Source organism: Heterocephalus glaber, unplaced genomic scaffold (genome assembly GCF_053883595.1).
Source record: "Heterocephalus glaber isolate CG9 unplaced genomic scaffold, H.glaber_assembly_v1.0 deba00001004, whole genome shotgun sequence".
NCBI classification, from domain to species: Eukaryota; Metazoa; Chordata; class Mammalia; order Rodentia; family Bathyergidae; genus Heterocephalus; species Heterocephalus glaber.
In genome coordinates this window covers 3,524,968-3,544,379 of record NW_028258179.1, presented here as the reverse complement: position 1 = coordinate 3,544,379, position 19,412 = coordinate 3,524,968, and the positions used below count along the sequence as shown (strand labels likewise).

The window sequence follows — 19,412 nt, the reverse complement described above, 5'->3', positions numbered from 1 at the left end:
AAGAGTGAGACATTTGGGTCTGTGTACGAACCGGCCGGTAGAGGCCCAGCAGTTTGGGGCCTGTTTCCACGCAGGGACTTCAGCTATAGCCCCTGGGCGCTCAGTTGTGGCACCTACACGCACCATGAGGAGTCCCTGGTTTCTCATTAGTCCAGCTTCTGCACAACTATCCTTCTGTTCCCTAAAAATATGCCCGGGCTGTCAACTCACAGGAGTCGCACTTTCTTTTTCCACGTGGCCCCCTTAAAACCAAGAGACAAGGACGGGGACCTACAGAGGTATAGGCGGTGAGAGCGCGGGCGGCGGCGGGGGTGGGGGGACAAAGCTGGACGCACTTTGTTCAGCCGAGCTGGACCTCGGTGGCTGTCGCAGGAGAAGTGGCTGAAGCCCGACTTTCGGAAGAGTCCCCTCCCCAAGGAGGTCACCGCGAGCACTCCTCGCAGGCAAAGTTCCCTCGTAAATCCTGGGCTGGATCAGCCTTTTCGAACCCGCGCTTCCTAACTGTTCTGACCGCGTTCTGGGCCGGAAGTCGTGACCCACTGGGTTCTAGTCCAGCCTTCTGGGCCTCAGTTTCCCTCTCTGTTTGAGGACAGGATGGGGCACGGCGACCCCGAGGTTCTTTCGTCTCCCACACACTAGGGGCTCAGGTATTCCTGAATGGGCCGACGAGAAGACCAAGGGCTCGGTCAGCACCAAGGACAGCGCCCGCGTGCGGGGAGCGCGCGCAAGGTCACTTCAGAGCCGGCTGCGCCCGGGGCGAGGGGCCGCAGGGGTCCGGGTGGGGAGGGCGAGCTGTGGGCGCAGGGGCTGGGGGCCAAGTGTCAGGTGTCCTGGGAGGTGGGGCGGGGCGGGCAGCCCGGGAGAACGAGGTCAGGCGGGCGCCCGTGAGGTCTCGCAGGTTCTGCTCCCCGAGGCGGCGCGCAGCTGCGGTGAGCAGCCCGGGGTCCGCCCTTCCCTGGCGGGGACCTCGCGTCCTCTGCGCAGCCCGAGCCTCGCTGAGCCTCCCGGCCGGGCCGCGCCGCCGCCCCTGCGCCCTCAGGGCTTCCTTGAGCTCCGCCCGCGACGCTGACCCCCTCAGGGCCGGGGGTCCCGGGCCGCCCTCCCGAGACCCCAGCCCCACCTCCCCAAGGCGGAGGGGCTCAGGCTCTCGTCTTCCCGCCTGGAGCCCCGCCCCCTCCGGCCCCGCCCCTCCGGCCCCGCCCGTGGTTGCCCGGGGAACCACGGATCCCCGCAGCGGCAGGAGGCGCCCGGCCGCGCCGAGCAGCCCCAGACCGCGCCGCTGCCTCCGCCGCCTCCGCCGCGTCCGCGCCCCGGCTCCGACTGCCGCTCGCGCGCTCTCTCGGCCGGCCATGCCTCCCCGCCGCGCCCCGCAGCCCCGCGCGCCGCTGCTGCCCGCGCTGGCCCTGGTGCCGCTGCTGCTCGGCGTTGGGCCCCGCAGCGGCTGCCTGGCCAGCCCGGTGCCCACCGCGCCCCCGGCGGCCCCGGGACCGTGCGCCACGCAGCCCTGCCAGAACGGGGGCGTGTGCACCCCGCGTCCGCTGTCCGGCCAGGAGCGCCCGGGCTCCGCCGACGAGCCCGGCTACAACTGCACCTGCCCCGCTGGAGTCTCGGGCAGCGACTGCCAGGTGAGTGGACGCCCGGGAGCGGGGCGAAGCGCTGGCCGGGCACCCGCAGCCTCCCCCGGCCTTCGCCGCTGGGGGCGTCTCTGGCGCGACTGACAGCAGCTTTTGCCCCTCGAGGAAGCGGGTGGATCCGGCCTCTCCACTGGAGAGCGCAGACTTCAGGCCGACCCTCGGGTGCCGCTGCCCTCGCCCACCCTAGTGTCCGGGCAGTGTCAGCCTTGGCCCTCGGGGCCGGGTCACCCGGCCCTGGCACTCCAGGCGCGCCCCTCCTGGCCCGGGCGGAGCCACCTCTGCCGGAGCCCGGCTCGGTGCCCGCGGGGCTGTCGCGCAAAGATCCTGCTCCGCGCGCGCCCCCGACGAGGTGTTCAGGGTCCAGCTACGCCCCTCCCGTCCCCCTGGACCCTAATGTTTCGAGGGTGCGCGATGTGGGAGGCAAGTGATGGGGGGCTCCCTGCCGGGTGCCCGGACTCCGGTACAGCAGCCCGAAGGCGAGAGGGCACTGCCTCCTCTCGGCCTGCCCCGGCCTTCCGAAGCACAGGACAGGCCGTTGGAACAGTCCAGCACCCAGGGGCGATTGGCCTGGCCTGGCGGCGTCCAGACGTCCCCGGGGCGCACGCTCGGGGCTGGCAGCCAGGGCGCCGGCCGGGCACCGGAAGACTCCGGGAAGCGCGCGGCGGTGGGAGCGACGGGAGGCGGCCAGCAGCCGCCCTTGAATTTGGGATTTCCAGGAGAATTTGGCAGATTATCTTAAGTGGGGCTTTTACAAGTACGTTAAAGTTCGGTGAGACCTAGTAACATTTTCAGGGGGGCCAATGGTCAGGGCCGTGTATGCAAGTGATAAAAGCTCGAGCTTCTCCTGCGGTGGGGGACGAACAACGCCTGGACCTGAAATGATTGAATTAAACCACGTGAATGTGGAACCTATTTGGGATCACATGCTTTTCCCCTTTCCATTCAGGGTGGAGGAGTTTGTTTCATATAAATTTGATACAATGGTTGAAGAGTTACTCTGAGAATGCTCAGATGAGCTCTTCTTTCATCGAAAGAAAAAAAAAACTCTACCTTTTCCATGATAGGCTTTAGTTTTTAAGAATAATGTTAAATGGGATTAGGAAGCTTGACCTTGATAGAATTTTTGCGGCTTACCCAGAGTCCTTCTTCTTTAATAGCAAATGATGAGCCTGAATCTGTCTTTTCGGTGTTGTGTTCTTCGTTATTAATTGGCTTCAGTAAGCTTTAATTCCTTCGTGGGAAATGATGATGAGGTGGCGGTAGGGAATTGTGGGGTCTGAACATGAGGAGTAGCTTTGGAGCATGGCCGCTGTTTGGGTGAAATGCGGGTGGAGCCGACCTGCCCGCTAGAGTCCAGGCTTGGTTTGCAACAATGAGAGTAACTACCGCATCAGAGATCAGAGCATGCACTCATCCTCATTTCTCCTGAAGGATGAGTTGCCCGAATGCTTCTACCAAACTGCTCTTATATGTGTATGTGTGAATTCCTTCCTCGTAAGAAATAGTTCATTTGGACCCAGGGCACAGTGGGAATAGACAGGACAAAGTGAGAGCTTACATCAGTTTAGGAAAATGAGGAGGAAGATTGGGAATTGAGAATTTAATGTGACTCTGAGAGTTTTTGGTGACTCTAAAATTAGATTAAAAAAATCTTCACGAAAGAGAAAGCTGTTTACTGCTCCCCAAAAGTGACTGATAGAGAAGCATACATAATTTGGTTTGTCCTAAACGGTGATTTGACATGTAAGGTAATTAATTTATTCAGAGGAGTCATGAACTAGTATGTAAATATTGCAGACACAACTGGTTAGGAGCAGGTTCGGTTTCCTGGGTGGCTCCCACCCTCGGCAAGCTTAGCTGAGTGGCCACTGCCCAGCCGAGAAGAGCAGTGCTGGGTCTTGGGGTCCAGGCCAGAGTGCGTGAAGGAGCTGTAATTCTAACAGGAAGACTTAGCCAGGGAGGAACCTGATCAGATTTGGTCACTTAGAAGATTAACAAGATGGGCTTACAGGAGCTCATAGCCCATGCAAAATTAATTCCTGATTAATTTAGTTTAATCTCACAAGCTTGCAGTAAGACTCAAGAGTCTCTTTTCTATGGGAATGGAAAACATAGCAGAAAACAACACCACCAAAGGTGATCTCAGTGGAGGAGTAAAAGAGGGAACGACAAAACAAGAACAAGAAAAACCTACACACCCTCAAGTAGAGGATGGATGTTGCTGTCACTGGCAGCGTGGTTGCTGAAATAGAACCTAATGCTCATGGGATAGATTGGAAATAGAATTTCACCTGCATGTGAAGAGACTCAAATAGACTCCCCTCCGACTTCAAAGACAGTATTGCTGACAGTGGCGATGTTAGAAGCCCTGAAGTTTCATTTTGTGGGAAGAAATGTAAGAAAATCACAAACCACTAATTGGGGTTCGAGCAGATTAAGGCAGTTTCTGGCCTTCCTCTGAGCCGATGGGGCCCGCGAGTGACAGGAGTTCACAGGACCTGGAAACTGAAGGCCCTGCAAGTCTGACTTCAAACCTGCTGTGCCAGGTGATGGAGGTGACCAGGTATGCTTTCCATCTTTGCCATGAAAACGATGACTCCATTTTTTGACATTTGGCTGCTGACAGCTTTGAAGGCTCCTCCCTCATCTAGGCCAACTGGGAACCCACAGCCTGCCCTGTGCTCCCTGCTCTTGCACTGGGGGAGGTTCATACCATGCTGTCCTCAGCCCAGACCTCCAACCAGGTCACCCACCAAACCATCCCTTTTTCCTTCCCTCCTTTCAAGCCATTAGAATTCCAGGCCTTTGCCAAAGGTGCCTTATCATGGCCAAAGCAAATGGATACTAAATAAATGAAATATAAAATATTTCTGGTCGATTTGAAAACCTTCAACTTTTACAAAGTCTAGGCTGCCCTTGCTCTTCCGGGTCGGTGGAGACAGATAGGTCTCAGAGTGGCAGCTGCTGGGGCAGTTTTTCTTTTCTGGTGTGTGAAACAGAAACTCTTCTCTTGATTCCTGCCATGAAAGGTAGGAGTTATTTTAATTGTACTATTGGTTTGTGAGACTTATTTTATTTTAATGAAATGCTTCTTTGCCAAATATTCAAGCAGACACCTGTTTGTTTTTTCATTACATGTTCCCTAAGGATATTACCCTTTGAAATTATGATAAAAATGTGTCAATTTCTGCACTTGAAGGAATGAGGGCTTGTGTGGCTGCTTTTTATGCAAGTAATGTTACTCATTAAGCTGATTCTATAATCCTCTTTTCTGATAAAACGTGCTAACTTGAAAACATGGTTCTGTTCTAGATGAACCCAGTTTTGATTGAGATTTTCTCACAGCAAAAAAGAAATCTACTTCTTTGCATAGCATTAATCTTCTCTACTGGACTTTTCACACACACACACACACACACACACACACACACACACACACACACACATTTTGCCCTGTGCAAAATGTTGACCATCAGCTGCAACTTCGCAAAGCATCGCCTCTTTCTCTGGATTTTCTCCTAACATTTTAAGACCTTGAGAGAGTTATTGACTATCTCTAAATCTCAATGTTCAGATCTCTAAAATGGACTAATACTGCTTGTCTTTTTTACAGAAATGGTGCAATAGCAAATAAGAACAACAAAGTTTTTCCCTATAAGTATAAAGAAGTATGTGAGGATGAATTTAAAACATTTTGGGACAAAGTAAAAATTTATACAAACACAAGATTTATTAAGAGAAGGATTATATTTTTCCTGCATAAAATGTGATTGTACCAATTTATTCAGTGTTTTTGGTTGTTTCCTTTGATGAACAGTCTCAATCTCTTTTTGCGAAGATGAGTTATGCTATAGCATACGTTTTTAAAATGATAAATTAGCTGTATTAAATTCTTATGAATGCCTAGGTCTTTTCTTGTGAAATAACGGATTTCTCAGAAAAAAATCTCAATGACTTGACATTTTCCTCTGAAAGGAAAGGAAAAAATATGTCAAAATCATTGTAACAATTTTTAGAAAGGGAGAACAGGTAATTTGCTTGCTTGTTAGTAAAGATTTTCTTATTTTGTATGTGGTATTCTTGATGGATCCTTACGAAACATCACCTTTCTCAGCCTGACCACCCCCGCAAAAGCACACCCCTGCCTTTAGCTTCTTGGCTTAAGCTCCTCATGTGACGCAGTAGCATCTGAGTTGGTTTTGTTTATGCCCACAATTCAGAAGCATGGGACGAGGAAGCAGACCTAGTCTGAAGTTGAAGGGCATTTGAGTCAGAAGCAGCGTGCCGAGCTGTATTTTTAGATATCCTCAGGAACTCAGGAGACAATGTGGTCGGAGCTTTGAGCCTGGGCAGCCGAAGAGAAAGTCCCGTAGCATGGCAGTTTCCTAGATGTCTGTATATTTCCACCTGCACCGGTGCTCAACTCTGGCTACTTACTAGAATCACTTGTGCTTTAACAAACGTAAATGTCTGAGTCCTGCTGTCCTCCTGTCCCTCAGATCCTGACTTAACTGGCCTAGCATGGGGTCTGAGCCCAAGTAAGTTTACCCTGCTCTCTAGATGAGTCTTCTGCATTCTCAAGGTGGAGAAGACCCCGCTGGACTCTCGCCATCTCCCCTGACTGCCTGCCAGCACGTAACAATCGGAAGAGAAAAATAAGACAGTTACACCCAAAGGGTGTCCAGTTTCCCAGTCCAGGAATTCTTGGACACCCTTGGTGGATTACATCTTCAAGTGGACTCTGAGTAGAAGAAGTGAGGCCTGAATTGGAAGCTGGGTCTGGGTGTCCTCTAATAAAGTGACATCTTCTGGGGCTCCTCTGTGAGGATGGGATTCTGATGTCAACCTTGAAGTCGGCTGTGGCTTAGAAGACTGTCTACCTAATGCCTGGCACCTGGGAGACAATGTGAAGGGAGGTCCCCTTCTGTTATTCTCCCTCTGTCCCCTTCACTGGGCACAAGGAACAATAAGAGACTAGCGCAAACCGAGCATGTACTGGTAGTCTAGAGTGTCAAGGAACCACTAATTGTTTTTATTTGAACTTGCTAATTGCCTCCGGCCAAAAATTGTGATGTGCAGCTTACAGCCCTGGCTTCGGGAGGAAGCCCCCTACCCCTCTGGCCAAAGCAGCTCCGCCCTGGGCTGAGTGAAGGCAGATGGACACTCAATTCTGAGGCTGCACTCAGAAGCCTTAGCAACCCTACTGCATACCATGCCAGTATGCCAGGCATTTTTCTTTTCTTCTTTCATTGGTACATGGTAGATACATGTAACGATCCCTCTCATCATAGGGAATTTGTACCTGTACGTGATATATCTTGCTTCTTTTTCCCATTCCCCTCCTCTCCAACCCTTCTTCCCCTCTTCATTTACAAAAGCTTTGTTTCCATTTTTTCCTTCTCTTCTCTTTTCTTGTCCCTTCCTTCCTTTCCCCCTCCCCCCCTTCTCATTTGAACATTTTCTTCCCCTTTCCCAATATCTATTATACATTTTGGTCCTTATTTACACTTTTGGTTTCTCATACCAGAGAAACAATGCAATATTTAAATATATGTGTCTGATTTATTTCACTTGAGTATGGTCTCAAGGTGCATCCATTTAGCTAGAAATGTCTCAATCTTATTTTTCTTTATGGCAGAGTAGTACTCCATTGTATACAAAAACTACACCTCCTTTATCCATTCATTGGTTGATGGGCATTTGGACCGTTGCCAAGATTTAGCTATTACAAACTGTGCTGCTATAAATATTGGTGCACATATATCACTGTGGTGTGATAATATGTCAGTTGCTGAAATGATGGATTTTGCAAAAGAGAAAGATTATTCATGAGGAGGCCCCCTGTAGAAGTAGGAGAGCAAGTCTCAAATCCTCCTCAAGGATGGGGTTTGGGGGTATTTATGGGGTGAGGCATGGGCAAAGGTGGTTGATTAGAGGTTAGGAAGTAATCTGTGGTCTGTGCATGTGTAACCAAGTATCAACAACTATAACCATCATAACTCAAATGTCATGGATGTTATTGTGGCTTAAATCTAAAATGTCCCCTAAATGTCTCGTGTTCAGAAGGTGGGGCCTGATGGGAAGGGGTGGGCTACTGGGGGTACACCTTGGCAGGGTATATTTTTGTCCCTGGCTTCTCCCTTCTCCTGCTTCCTGGGTGCCATGGGGTGAGTAGCTCTCCTCCACCAGGCCCTTCTACCATGATGTTACTGCCTTGGAGCCAACTGACCATGGACTGAACTCACCAAAACTGTTAGCCAAAACAGTTCCTTAAGTTTTGGGTGTTAGGTATTTTGTTCCAGTGATGGGAAGGCTAAAACATCTATGCCTCTTAAAATTGGTGCATTTTAAGGTCAACTGAAAGCAAGTAACTTACAGCAGGTGAAGACGGTTAAACTGAAAGGGACTATTCAGGTTTTCCCTTTGTTTCAGTCTGCGAAGCTCCAAAATCATTGCTGAGTGAATCATTGGCCCCACTGGGGGTGCAGCTGTGGACACGAAGTCTCTGGTCCCCCTGGGACAGATCTAGAGCTATGGGCATGGGCCATGCTTAGGCAGAGGGGAAATGCATGAAGACATCTCACCTGTTTAGTAATTTCCCCAAGTGCCAGACTATTCTGGGAAGTGCGACAATAATTTCCCAAAGAATCCTTTATAGCAGTGCTGGCTTTTATATTCCAAATAAAACTTTCTTTCAAAAATTCTTTCTTAACGAACTAAATCAGGGGTTGCCAAAATACAATCTACCTCCTTCCCTTTCCCTTCTAAGTAAGAAGGGCTTTAACATATTTTAAAAGCAGTTGAAAAAAATCAAAATAAGAGTAGTATTTTATGATGCCTGAAAATTATGTGATATTCGAATGTCAGTGTCCGTGACTAACGTTATGTTGAGCATGGCCACGTTCATTCATTTAAGTGAGTCTATGGCTGCTTATGCACTCTGGCCAGAGTGGAGCAGTGGCAATACTTGGGCTGGTCGCAAAGCCAAGAACATTTATTATGTGGCCCTTGATAAAGGAAGAAGTTTGCAGAGCCTCTCCTGTTTCTGTAGATGTTTGTGGAAAGAGTTTACTTTTTCCTTTTGATTTATTTGACATAGAGAAAAGCTTCTGCTCCCTCTCCTCTTCCTTCCTTCCCTTCCTGATGGACGTATCTAGCCCAGACTCTAGGGCCGACCACTGGGGCTGATATGCAGAAGGATGAGCGGAGTTCCTGCCTTCAGATTGCTTCAATCTCTGTACAGTCTTCAGGACAGGCCTTTGCCTTTCATTTTGCATCTCCCATTGGTTAGTATGTTTGGGGACCATGGTAATAGTCTGTTTCCAGGGAGCTGTATGCAGCAAGGACGAGGAACACTAGCTGTAAAGTTTTGGGTGTGGATGAGAATCCCTGCAGAGTTACTTCCAGCTCATTAGCTTTCCTAATACCGTTTTCCTCATTCACTAATAGTATGGTTGGAAGGATGTAAGAGAGTCTCTTGTAAAGCCCCTGAGACAGATTGGCTATTAACACAAACTGCTGGGTTGTTTTTTTTTTTTAATGGAAGTGAACCAGTCTCCATTTTATGGGTAAGGAAATTTACCCAGAGTTGTGTATCTCGGTGGATGTGAGCCCAGGCTCTGTGGCTTTGAGGATGGTGTTATTCTCATTGTACTGCCCTCGCCTTGAACTCCTCCTTGGCTCCTGACTTTCCAAGTGAGTACCCAAGGGGCAAGGGGGAAAAGGGTACCACTTCCAGATGTGGTGGCTTTAGTCTCACACGGATACTTCCAGTTGGTGAAATGTTAAGATCTTTCTTTTTTAAAGGGAAAGAAGAGGTATAGGGCTTTTGAAAAAGAGTGAAGATTTGAGAAAGGAAATCAGTACACTCAAAGGAGGGGAGTTGCAAGTTCCAGCTCAGCTTGGGCAACTTAGTGACTTAGTGAGACCCTGTCTCAACAATAAAAACTAAGAAAAGCTGGGGATGTAGCTTAGCATGAAGACTCTGGGTTCAGTCACCAGTACTGATAAAGGAGAGGCACTTGGAGAGAGAAATATGTCTGCTATCTTTTGCTCACAGCTCCTAAAGCCAAGCACATCCTTTGGAATTTCAATGCTGTACTTATCTGGTTCTTGTAGTTAATTTAAAGGAGGATTTGTAATCCCTTTTGGGTTTCTGAGGCAGAATGAAACTCCTCTATGGGGTTTCTGTGTTGGAAGTAATCACAAGAGAGGAGAAGCATTGCACCCCACTTTTCCAGGGGTAATCAGAAGCACAGAGCCTGCAGCACATGGCTGGTCGGGCGGGATGGAGGACAGCGGAAATAGGACATGGGAAATGGGACAGCAGAGTCCCAGGTTCCCAGATTTCTGAGAGGTGTCACCTGGGGGAACAAAATCCATGGTTAATTTTCAAACAAAATGGAATTATGCATACAGGGAAAATGTTAAACACGCGGTATATTACCGTAGAAAGCAAAGACAGTATAGAAACTATGAAGAGAAACCCAGGATCTCCAACTTTAAGTTGACTTCTTGTGTTGCACAAAGATTCCCAGACTCATTTTTATTATTTTTTATTGGTATAATTTATATACAGTGACAATCACTGCTTTTAGCAGTCATTTTTATGAGTTTTGACATACGGCTGCATAGAGACTATCCCAGTCATTCCCAAACATGTTCTTGTGTTCCTTTGTAGTAAATCCGCTTCCCGCCACCTGGTCTGATTTCTGTCCCTAGAGCTTTGCTTTTTCCTGAATGTCATATAAATAAAATCAAACATGTACACTTTCCACTTAATGTTATGCCTCTGAGATTCGTCCTGATGGTCCATGTATCAGTGGTTTGTTTCTTGTTGGTGCCGAGTACTTCTTCTTTGTATGGATATACCACAGTTCATCCTTTCACCAACCCATGATGTCTGTTTTGTTTCCAGTTTTTGTTAATTTTGAATAAAGCAGCCATAAATGTAGGAGCGTAGGTCTTTTAAGTAGACACAGGTTTCCATTTCTCTTGAGTAAATACTTCGTGTTTAGTGGGACTGTTTGGTCATGTGGCAAATGCGTGTTAAACTCAGTGAGAAGCTGCCAACTGGCCTGCCAGAAGAGCTCTGTCATTGTATTGCTGTCAGCAGAAAATGAGAGCTTAGATCGTTGGGTCCTGTCAGTTCTTGGTATGTCGTTGGTGATTTAAATTTTACTTATTCTAAATGCATGGTGGTATCCTGTTGTGGTCTTAATTTACATTTTTATAATGATTAGTAATGAATGTCTACCATGTGCTATTTGCTATTCATGCCTCTTCAATGAACTGTCTGCTCCAAAGAGTTTTTTCTGTATTTTTGGATATGCATCCTTTATTCAGTATGTGATTTATAAATATTTTCTTCTAGTTTGTGGCCTTTCATTTTCTTAACAGAGTCTTTCAAAGGGTAGGATTTTAACCTTGATGAAGTCTAATTTGTCAATTTTTTCTTTTATGGTTTATGCTTTCTTTGATTTAAGAAATTTTTGTCTCATCCAAGGCCATAGAAATTTCTTTCTGTTTTAGGTTTTACATTTAGTTCTATGACCCATTTGAGATTGTATTTGTATGTTGTTTTGTTTGCGTATATTTTTGTCATTTTTTGTTACTATGGGTAGTTTTTATTCATTTTTTTTGCATATCATATCTACACTTGATCTTAGCCAAAAGGCCGAGAAGCGATGCATACCATATCTCGTTGTTCCAGAAACACTTACAGAAACACTTGAAATGTCTATTTCCACTCAATTTTTTGGTACTTTTGTCCCAAATCATTTGACTATACATACATATGTGGATATATTTCTATTCCATTAAATTTATATACCTATCTTTTTGCCAGTTACATACTGTAGCTCATGGTCAGTCTGAATTCATCTCATGAGTCCTCTAAATCCACCTAATTGTTCTGGCCATTCCAGATGCTTTGGAACTTGGTTTTTTTAGAATAGTATAGAAGGAGGAGTTGGGGAAACACATTTGTCCTGAACACATATTGAGCTGAGAATAATTCCAAAAAAACCAGAATAGAATTTGCATGAGGTAGAAGTGGGATCCAGAACCCGGTATGATTGATGATTTCAAGAATGTAGATGTCCCAAGATGCCAAATTAGTAGGTATACATTCTCCTGGGGAATGGCTCAGACATCTCACATGGTTCCTTAAGAAGTCATCCACCTGTAAAAGAACCACTGGAATGGAGGAAGAAGCAGCTGCCTAGAAACGTGAGGACTTCTGGGCATGGATTGAGGCACATCTAGGGCTGGCCTGGGGCTGGGAAGTGCCACAAAGAAGAATTGCCAGTTAAAATACCGGATGCTCAGCTAAGTTTGAATTTCAGATAAACAATGATTATCTATATCCCTCTCTAGATAGATCCCAGATATTGCACATCATTTATCTAAAATTTAAATTTAAGGAGGAATATTGCATTTCAATTTGCTAAATCTGCCAAACTTACTCCAAAAGACTGACTAATCCCTGCTGTAATTCCTAGCTTTTTTCAGAAGGGCTAGTCAATGGCATTTTACATTCTTGCCGGATAATTTTATGTGATTAAATTTTCTTGACGTGCATTTAAAAATGTGAAATCTACTCACAGTCTTATGACTTCATGGGCCCTTTTAGAGCAGCTGTCGAACTACTAAGGTATTAAAAACCTGTGAAAACACAGTGAGAGGCCTGTAGGTAAACTTATCTCACCCCTGTACCCCTCTTGTGCTAAGCTCATACCTCTGTGCTAGTTCACGTTTCTGTGTGGCTTTACTTTTCTTCCCTGACATAAATATAAATATAAATATAAATATAAATGAAGATTATGCAGATACTCATACCTACATGTTTTTCCTATGAAAATGAAATCATCTTTGCCTTATGTTCGGAAACTTTTTCCTTAATGTGTTTTGAACATCGTATGTTGTCTTACAACAGAAAGCAAATTTGTTCTTTTTGATGGTTGAATAGTATCCACTGTGTACTTGCCAGTGGTACTGAAACCAAACACAGGGCTTTCTATAGGCTCAGTACTCCTCCTACCTCTAAGCCACACCCCAGCCCTCCATGTTGTATTTATGTTTTCAGTCCTTACTAACACATTGTTTTCAATCTCTTTATGGAAATAAAATTATGATAGTGTAGCACTAACCACACACACTTACAAAAATGTGTAATACATCCTCATAAATATTGCTAAATTGTCCAAAAATGCTGAACAATTTTGCATATTTACTAACAGCCCATAAGAATGCCTCTTCACTCACATTTTTGTCAACACTTATGTTCCAAATTTTGTTTTGTGTGTGTTTGTGTGAACTGAAAGGTAAAATATGGTATCTTATTGGTTCTCTCTGCATTTACATATTTCTTTGTTTGCTTAATTATTGTGGTGCTAGGGATTGAACCCAAGGCCTGGTGTATGCTAGGCAAGTGCTCTACAACCAAATTACACCCCAACACTCTATTTGTATTTTTAAGATTATGAGCGAGAGAGAAAGTTTCTTCATTCTTTTCTGTTGTTTTTTTTTTTTTTGGTACAGGGGATTGAACTTGGGTCCTTGTGCTTGCAAGGCAGGCGGCGGAACCACTGAGCTAAATCCCCGGCCCAAGAGAATGTTTCTTATGAATTGTCTGTTCTTATTTTTGGCTAATTTTCTTTTGGGTTGGGTTTTTATTTTTATTTGTACTAGTTCTTTGTTAATGAAGGACATTAGCTCTTTGTCCTTCGTGCTGTGAACATTTCTATTTGTAATTTCTCCTTTGCTTTTGCCTATGCTCTTTGTTTTATCTTTTAGAAGCTTATAATATGTGGTTCTTATTCCACCAAACTCATCAGTGGAGTTTGATACCTTTAAATAGAGCTCTTATATTTGGTACTATTACCATACCGTACAGTATATTGAGCACCGTCTCATTTGCACCAAGAGTTTGCTTTTGAAGAATTCCATTTTGTCTAAGATTTACACTGGCAGAGCGGACCTATCATCTCTTTTGGACATACTTTTAGCTATAGCCCTAGTTTATACCTATTTCAAGGCTAGTTGCCATAAATCAGGTTTAAATATTTTAATTAGTCTTGCCTTTTCATTGAGACTGGAGCAATGTAATCATTTTTTTTTTTTTTTTTGGTACCGGGGATCGAACTTGGGTCCTTCCGATTGCGCAGCAGGTGGTGAAAACACTGGGCTAAATCCCTGGCCCTATTTATAAGGATTCTTCATTTCTCTTCTTAAGAAAGAACTAACTACTCAGCACATTTTTCTTTAATAATTGGCATAGATTCCTTAGTATTTTGCTCAAATCACCAAGTTAATTTTAATGGCATTATTTGATATCCGAGCATTTCTTAAAAGTCCTTGATGGTGTAATGGGCTGATTTCAAAAAGTATTCCTCATCCAGGCTCAGCAAAAAGGCTTGGCCTAATATTCAGCAAAATGCAAATTCCCCTTATGCTTTAATCTCCATATTGTATTTTTAGCTCTTTTCCCCTTGAGAACAACCTCATTTCTCCTGACCAGGGATTTTTGTGGTCTTCTCTTTGTATTTTAACTCTTTAAATTTGGCCCTTTTTTTGGGTTTGTGCAAAAAGGAATTCTTTTATTTCTGTAGAAAAGCCTTATCATGAGAGAAATAATAGAAGAGGCAGAAAAATGAGAACTAATATTAGCATTTCTATGAAGCCCAGAATAAACTCAGCTGGAGAGAAGTAAATTTAATATTTTTATTTTTTTCTTTTTCAAAGGGAGGGTAAGATGGGGCAGGGTGGAGGTTTTGGAACTGTGTATACTGAAAGAGGAGGAAGTCAGCCTCTTGGTTTCCTAAGGAAAGAAAATCTGTTCATCTGTCTTCAGTCTTAATAGTGCGAAGCTGAGAAATGATGCCCAGAGCTTTTTAAAATCACAAGTTGATTTTATGCACGGTTTCCCTTGTTTCCTCGACTTGCAGTGGACCTTACAGATATTTTTTGTGCTGAAACAAAGGTGTTCTTTTGCCCCCGACCCCACCCACTACTGGGGCTTGAACCCGGGGTCTTTGCAATGAGCCACATGCCTAGCCCTTCAAATGTATTTTATTTTATTTTGAGACAAGTTCTTGTGACGTCATTAAAGTGCTCACACTTGGCTCAAACTTGCAGTTCTCCTACCGTAGCCTCCCAGAGTTATCCATTGAGACAAAAGTTTATTTTTAGGCAGGCAGAGCCAGTGGGAATTTAGGGGAAAGCAGAGACCTTTGTCTTAACCTAGCTCTTCCTAGTATTGCATGAACGCACTTGTGAACCCTTCCATCTCTCTCCTATGGATTTGGAAGTGCAGTTCGCTGGACACCGCTGGCAGTTGCGTCGCGTCCAGGAGATGAAGAGCAGGAGGGGACAGAGAGTGGTCAGGGGGGTTCTCTGTGGCCCTCACCTCGCCCCTCCCTCTCCTGTCCCTCCTCAGCTGAAGACAGATCTCTCTCCCAGAAGGAGGCGCCTTCATCCTTGGCAGGATCTCCAGCATACCCACTTCCTTTGAGGGTCTCCAGCAAGGGCCTGCTCACCTGGGGCTGCCAACTCCTAGCCGGAGACCTGGAAGGACAGAGAATGTCCTGGGGTCCTGTGCTCAGGCTCTGAGCAGAGGGCGTAGGAAGAAGCCAGGTGCACGGGGAAGGGCTTCAGATTCTGCACTGACAGGAGGGAGCCCCGGGTGGTCTCGTGGCTTCTTACCATCCCACACAGCCATTCCTTGTACCCTAAGCCACTCCATGGGCATCCACGGAATCTGTGTCATCTTGAAGTATTTTTTTTTGTTTAGATAAAAGTGGCATAACATGAAAGTAACCATTAAAAAAGAACATTTCAGTGGCATTTAGTATGCTCACCATCTAGTTCCAAACCATTTTCATCACCTGGAAAGGAGCTGCTGTAGCCAGGAAGCAATTATTGCCCACTTCTCCCTGCCCTGGTCTTTGGCATCCACTGACACTTGGCATTCTGTCTCTGTGGCTTTATTTATTCCGGATATCTCTTATAAGTGGACTAACATTATATGTGACCTTTGGAGTCTGGCTTCTTTCACTCAGTGTAATGCTTGTGAGACTTACTCATGTTGTAGTATGTTATCAGTACTTCATTTCTTTTTTGTGGCTATGTAATATTCCACCATGCATATATACTGTATTTTGTTTATCCATTCACTCATTGATAGACATTTTGGTTGCTTCTACCTTTGGCTATTGTGAATAGTGCTGCTACAAACATTGCTGCACAAGTATTTGTTTGTGCAGCAATTCTTTGGGGGTGTATGCTTAGGAGTGGAATGCCTGGGTCATGTGATAATTCTCTATTTAGCTTTCTGAGGGACCAGCAGATGGTTTTCCATCTGTGTTATCATCTTATACAACCCAGGCCCCAGAATCCTCCATGGATGGCTACTTGCAGCCTCCACTCACATGCCAGACTGATGTCCTCTTGCTACTGCCCTTGCCTGAGCTCATAGCATTCCAGGAGCCCATTTTAGATGGGTCTGCAGTCCCAACTCCCAGTTACAGTGCTGGCTGCCTCCCTAGTCTTGTGTAAGGGCCCAGCAACTTGGGACTTCCTGCCCTGGAGGCCCCGAGCATCAGAGAGCTCTGCTCTCTGGCTCAGCTCGGGCCCTGAGCACTGCCCTCCCCACCAGGCCCAATTGTCTCTTTTCACTGAAGAGGAAACTGAGACTGGCAAATTGGGAAAGACATCCAAGGCCATTCAGATCATGTGCATCTGCGCAGGCTGGAGATAGGTCTTTGATACTGGCTGGGTGACCTTCAGAGATCCTGTCCCTCCCTTCTCCTAGGCCCTGGCACCGGTCAGGCATATTCAATACATCAAGTGCAGAAACAGCCTCCCCTGGGATCATTGTGGATTTAAACCGTCCCGGCCCACTTGTTAAGGAACTAGCTCATGTAGGTTGATGGAGAACACTCAAGTATCCAGTTTTTAATGAGCTCAGTGTAAATGAGAAATCTGAGTGAGCTAGGGGGCGGGACACCTTGTACCTGTGGATCAGCCAGAGCACAGAATAAAAAGGACTGGAGTCCCTTTGTTGCTTAGCAACCACTGCAAGGCTCCTTGGTTTCTGCTCCCTGACCCTGGCTAATGTCTGAAGGGGTTGGGATTTGGCCAGTGAGGTTTAGAAAGAAAGTGCAAACAGGGTGTTTTATGGGCTTAGCTTGACTCTGCATGCACAAAAACAATGCCCTCCCCAACCAGCTGTCAGCCAGGGAGCTGGAGGCTCTGGAAATTGGACAATTTGAGGCCCAGGCTCATATAAAAATGTCATCGTAGGTAGAGCTAGCATGAACTTCTGCCTCCTCCCAGCCCATCTTCTCCAGGACTTGAGGTCTCCTGGGCCTACACAGTCTGATGCTAAGGCTTTTTGCTTCGTGGGATGTTGGGAGAGGGAACAGATGGAGATTATTGTTTTTAGTGCAAGGTTCATCACCCAACCCACTAGCAATTCATGAGTACTGATTTCAAAGGTATCACATTTCATAGCTTTTGTAAAGAGAGATCCACAGATCCCTGGGAGGGATCCTGGAACTTGTCTCTGTCAGTTTACTAATTTTGCAGAAGAAAGTGAAGGCTAAAGAGATGCATGTCAGAGCCAGCATTTTAATGGGAAAATTTGATTTCTTTACATTTATTTACTGTTTTTTTTTTAGACAGGGTTCCACTGTGTAGTTCAGGCTGGCCTTGAAATCACTATGTAGCCCGGGCTGGCCTTGAACTTGAGGCATTCCTCCTGCCTCAGCCTCCTGAGTGCTAGGATTACAGAGGTGTGCCACCACACCTGGCTATTTACTGTTGTAGTTCGGTTTATTTCTCTACCTTGCAGCTCTGGTTCACTTTTAATTGTAGGGTGTTCTTTTTGGGTTCTCAACCCCAAATTGGAGGGATTTACCAGCCTCCAACCCGGAAGTCTCTGAACTTTAATTCTTGTCCTCCTAGTTCAGGGTAGCTGCCATGATCTCTTCTCAATTCCTTAGCTGTTTGTCACCCTCTTCTGGGAAATTTAGAAACCCAGGGAAGAAATGGCTTCCTGAATCCTGGGTCCCAGCCAGTGAACTTTAGCCAGTTTTTGTCCAGCTTTTTTGTTGTTCTCAGCAGGATGATTGGCAAAATACCAGGTGCAACTTTACAGGAAACAAAAGACTAAAATTGATGTTAAAGTCACGTAACTTTACTTACACGGACTCTAGTATAGCATAGTCGTTATTAATAAATGGACATTGATAAAAACAAGCTTGGCTCTATTATAAAATTTAACACTGCAATGTGATAAACAAACATTGCAGTCAAAAATAAAGCAGCAGCCCCAAGATTCACAAACGTGAATGTACACAAATACAAATGGGAAGACTATGACCTTATGAATATGACTTTATGACTTGTTTTCCCTTAACACTTCTATATGCTCTACAATTTATTCTTTCACTGGACCTGTGGTTTATAGTCTGTCTTTCCTGCTGGAACTTAAACTCCATGAGAACAAAGATCTTTGGGTTTTTTTCCTCAGATATAATCCAAGCCTTTGGAAAAGTAGCTGCACAGAATGCAGAACTTACTGCAATATTAAGGTTTGTTGAGCGAATGAATGAGTAGTCCCAGAGTGATAGAAATAGAGGGAGATTGGGTGCACTCAGTTTTGTGACTTCACTGAATTCAACAATACACAGTTTCAAATGCCAGTTCCATCCAGGCCCCGGCACTGGGATGCTAAGATGAATTAAATATGCTCTCTGCACATTGTGGTTACAGGTAGATGGGTGAACAGGCTCAGGGAGGCTATGTGACTTGTCCAAAGCGATCCAGGTTGCGGAAGAGTGAAGATTCTGTCACTCTTTCAGACTGTGAAGTAGATATCTACAAGGCATATTTTGCTTTTAGGCAAAAGGAGCAAAAACAGCCTGTCCCCCTCCCTTAGTGGTTCTCAACCCCGGCAACATATTGGAACCCCTAGGTGAGATTTTAAAAGGCAAATGCCTGGCTCTACTCAGACCTTTTATAGTAGAATGGTTGAGGGTGGTGTCTGAACAGAGTGTTTAGAAAAGAGACCTCCATGCAACTGTAATGACCAAGGGCCACTGGGCCTGGTTATTTGTGTAGGTTATATAGCACAGTTTTGTGTTATTTCTTTCCCTTTAATAGAAATAAAATTCTCTCCACTCTGGAATTCTGTCTGTCTTCTGCTTTTTTTTTTTTTTTTCTGCTTGAGAGCTTGGTTTGGTTTCTGCACTAACATTGGTCTGTTCCAAGAAAAAAAAATTATGTGAAAAGTATGGCATCGTCACAGTTAGCAATGATCAAGTTCAAATCGGCAGTTTGGTCTTACAGTCCCATCTTCGGATAGATCAGCCTGGGGGAGATCACTGCATTCACTGTACCCAAGGACTCAAATCCTGGCACTGTGGCCCAAGCAAATTGCTTGACATGCTAACCTCATTCCCCTCATCTCTACATTGGGCCAAATGCATCTAGTCTCTTCCGGTCACTGTGCAGGTGATGCTAATGCAGGCAAGGCACACGGATGATGATGCATTGGTAGCTAGATTTCTGTTGCTGTGACAAAGTGCCTGAAGCATCACCTTAAAGGTGGAAAGATTTATTTTGGCTTGTGGATCATTGGATTTATTGGGCTATGGAGAGGTGGAGCAACATGGTGGGGAGTGAATGTTGAATGATGGAGCAACACTCTTCCTCATGGTGGCCGGGAAGCAAAAAAGAGCAAGGGGGTCACATCCCAGTATCAGGTTGGGAACC

The 19,412-nt window shown here is 45.7% G+C and overlaps 1 protein-coding gene across 3 annotated transcripts in view; it reads left to right on the top strand.

Moving 5' to 3' along the window:
• Positions 1-1,334: 1,334 nt before the first annotated feature.
• The window catches only part of Dner (delta/notch like EGF repeat containing), a 314,710-nt gene continuing 296,632 nt past the window's right edge, over positions 1,335-19,412 (top strand). For all 3 annotated transcript variants that reach the window (XM_087209350.1, XM_087209349.1, XM_004868010.3), the window contains exon 1: positions 1,335-1,625. In XM_087209350.1, coding sequence (XP_087065476.1) covers positions 1,350-1,625 — 276 coding nt within the window. In that variant the 5' untranslated portion in view covers positions 1,335-1,349. The remainder of the gene's footprint in view (positions 1,626-19,412) is intronic.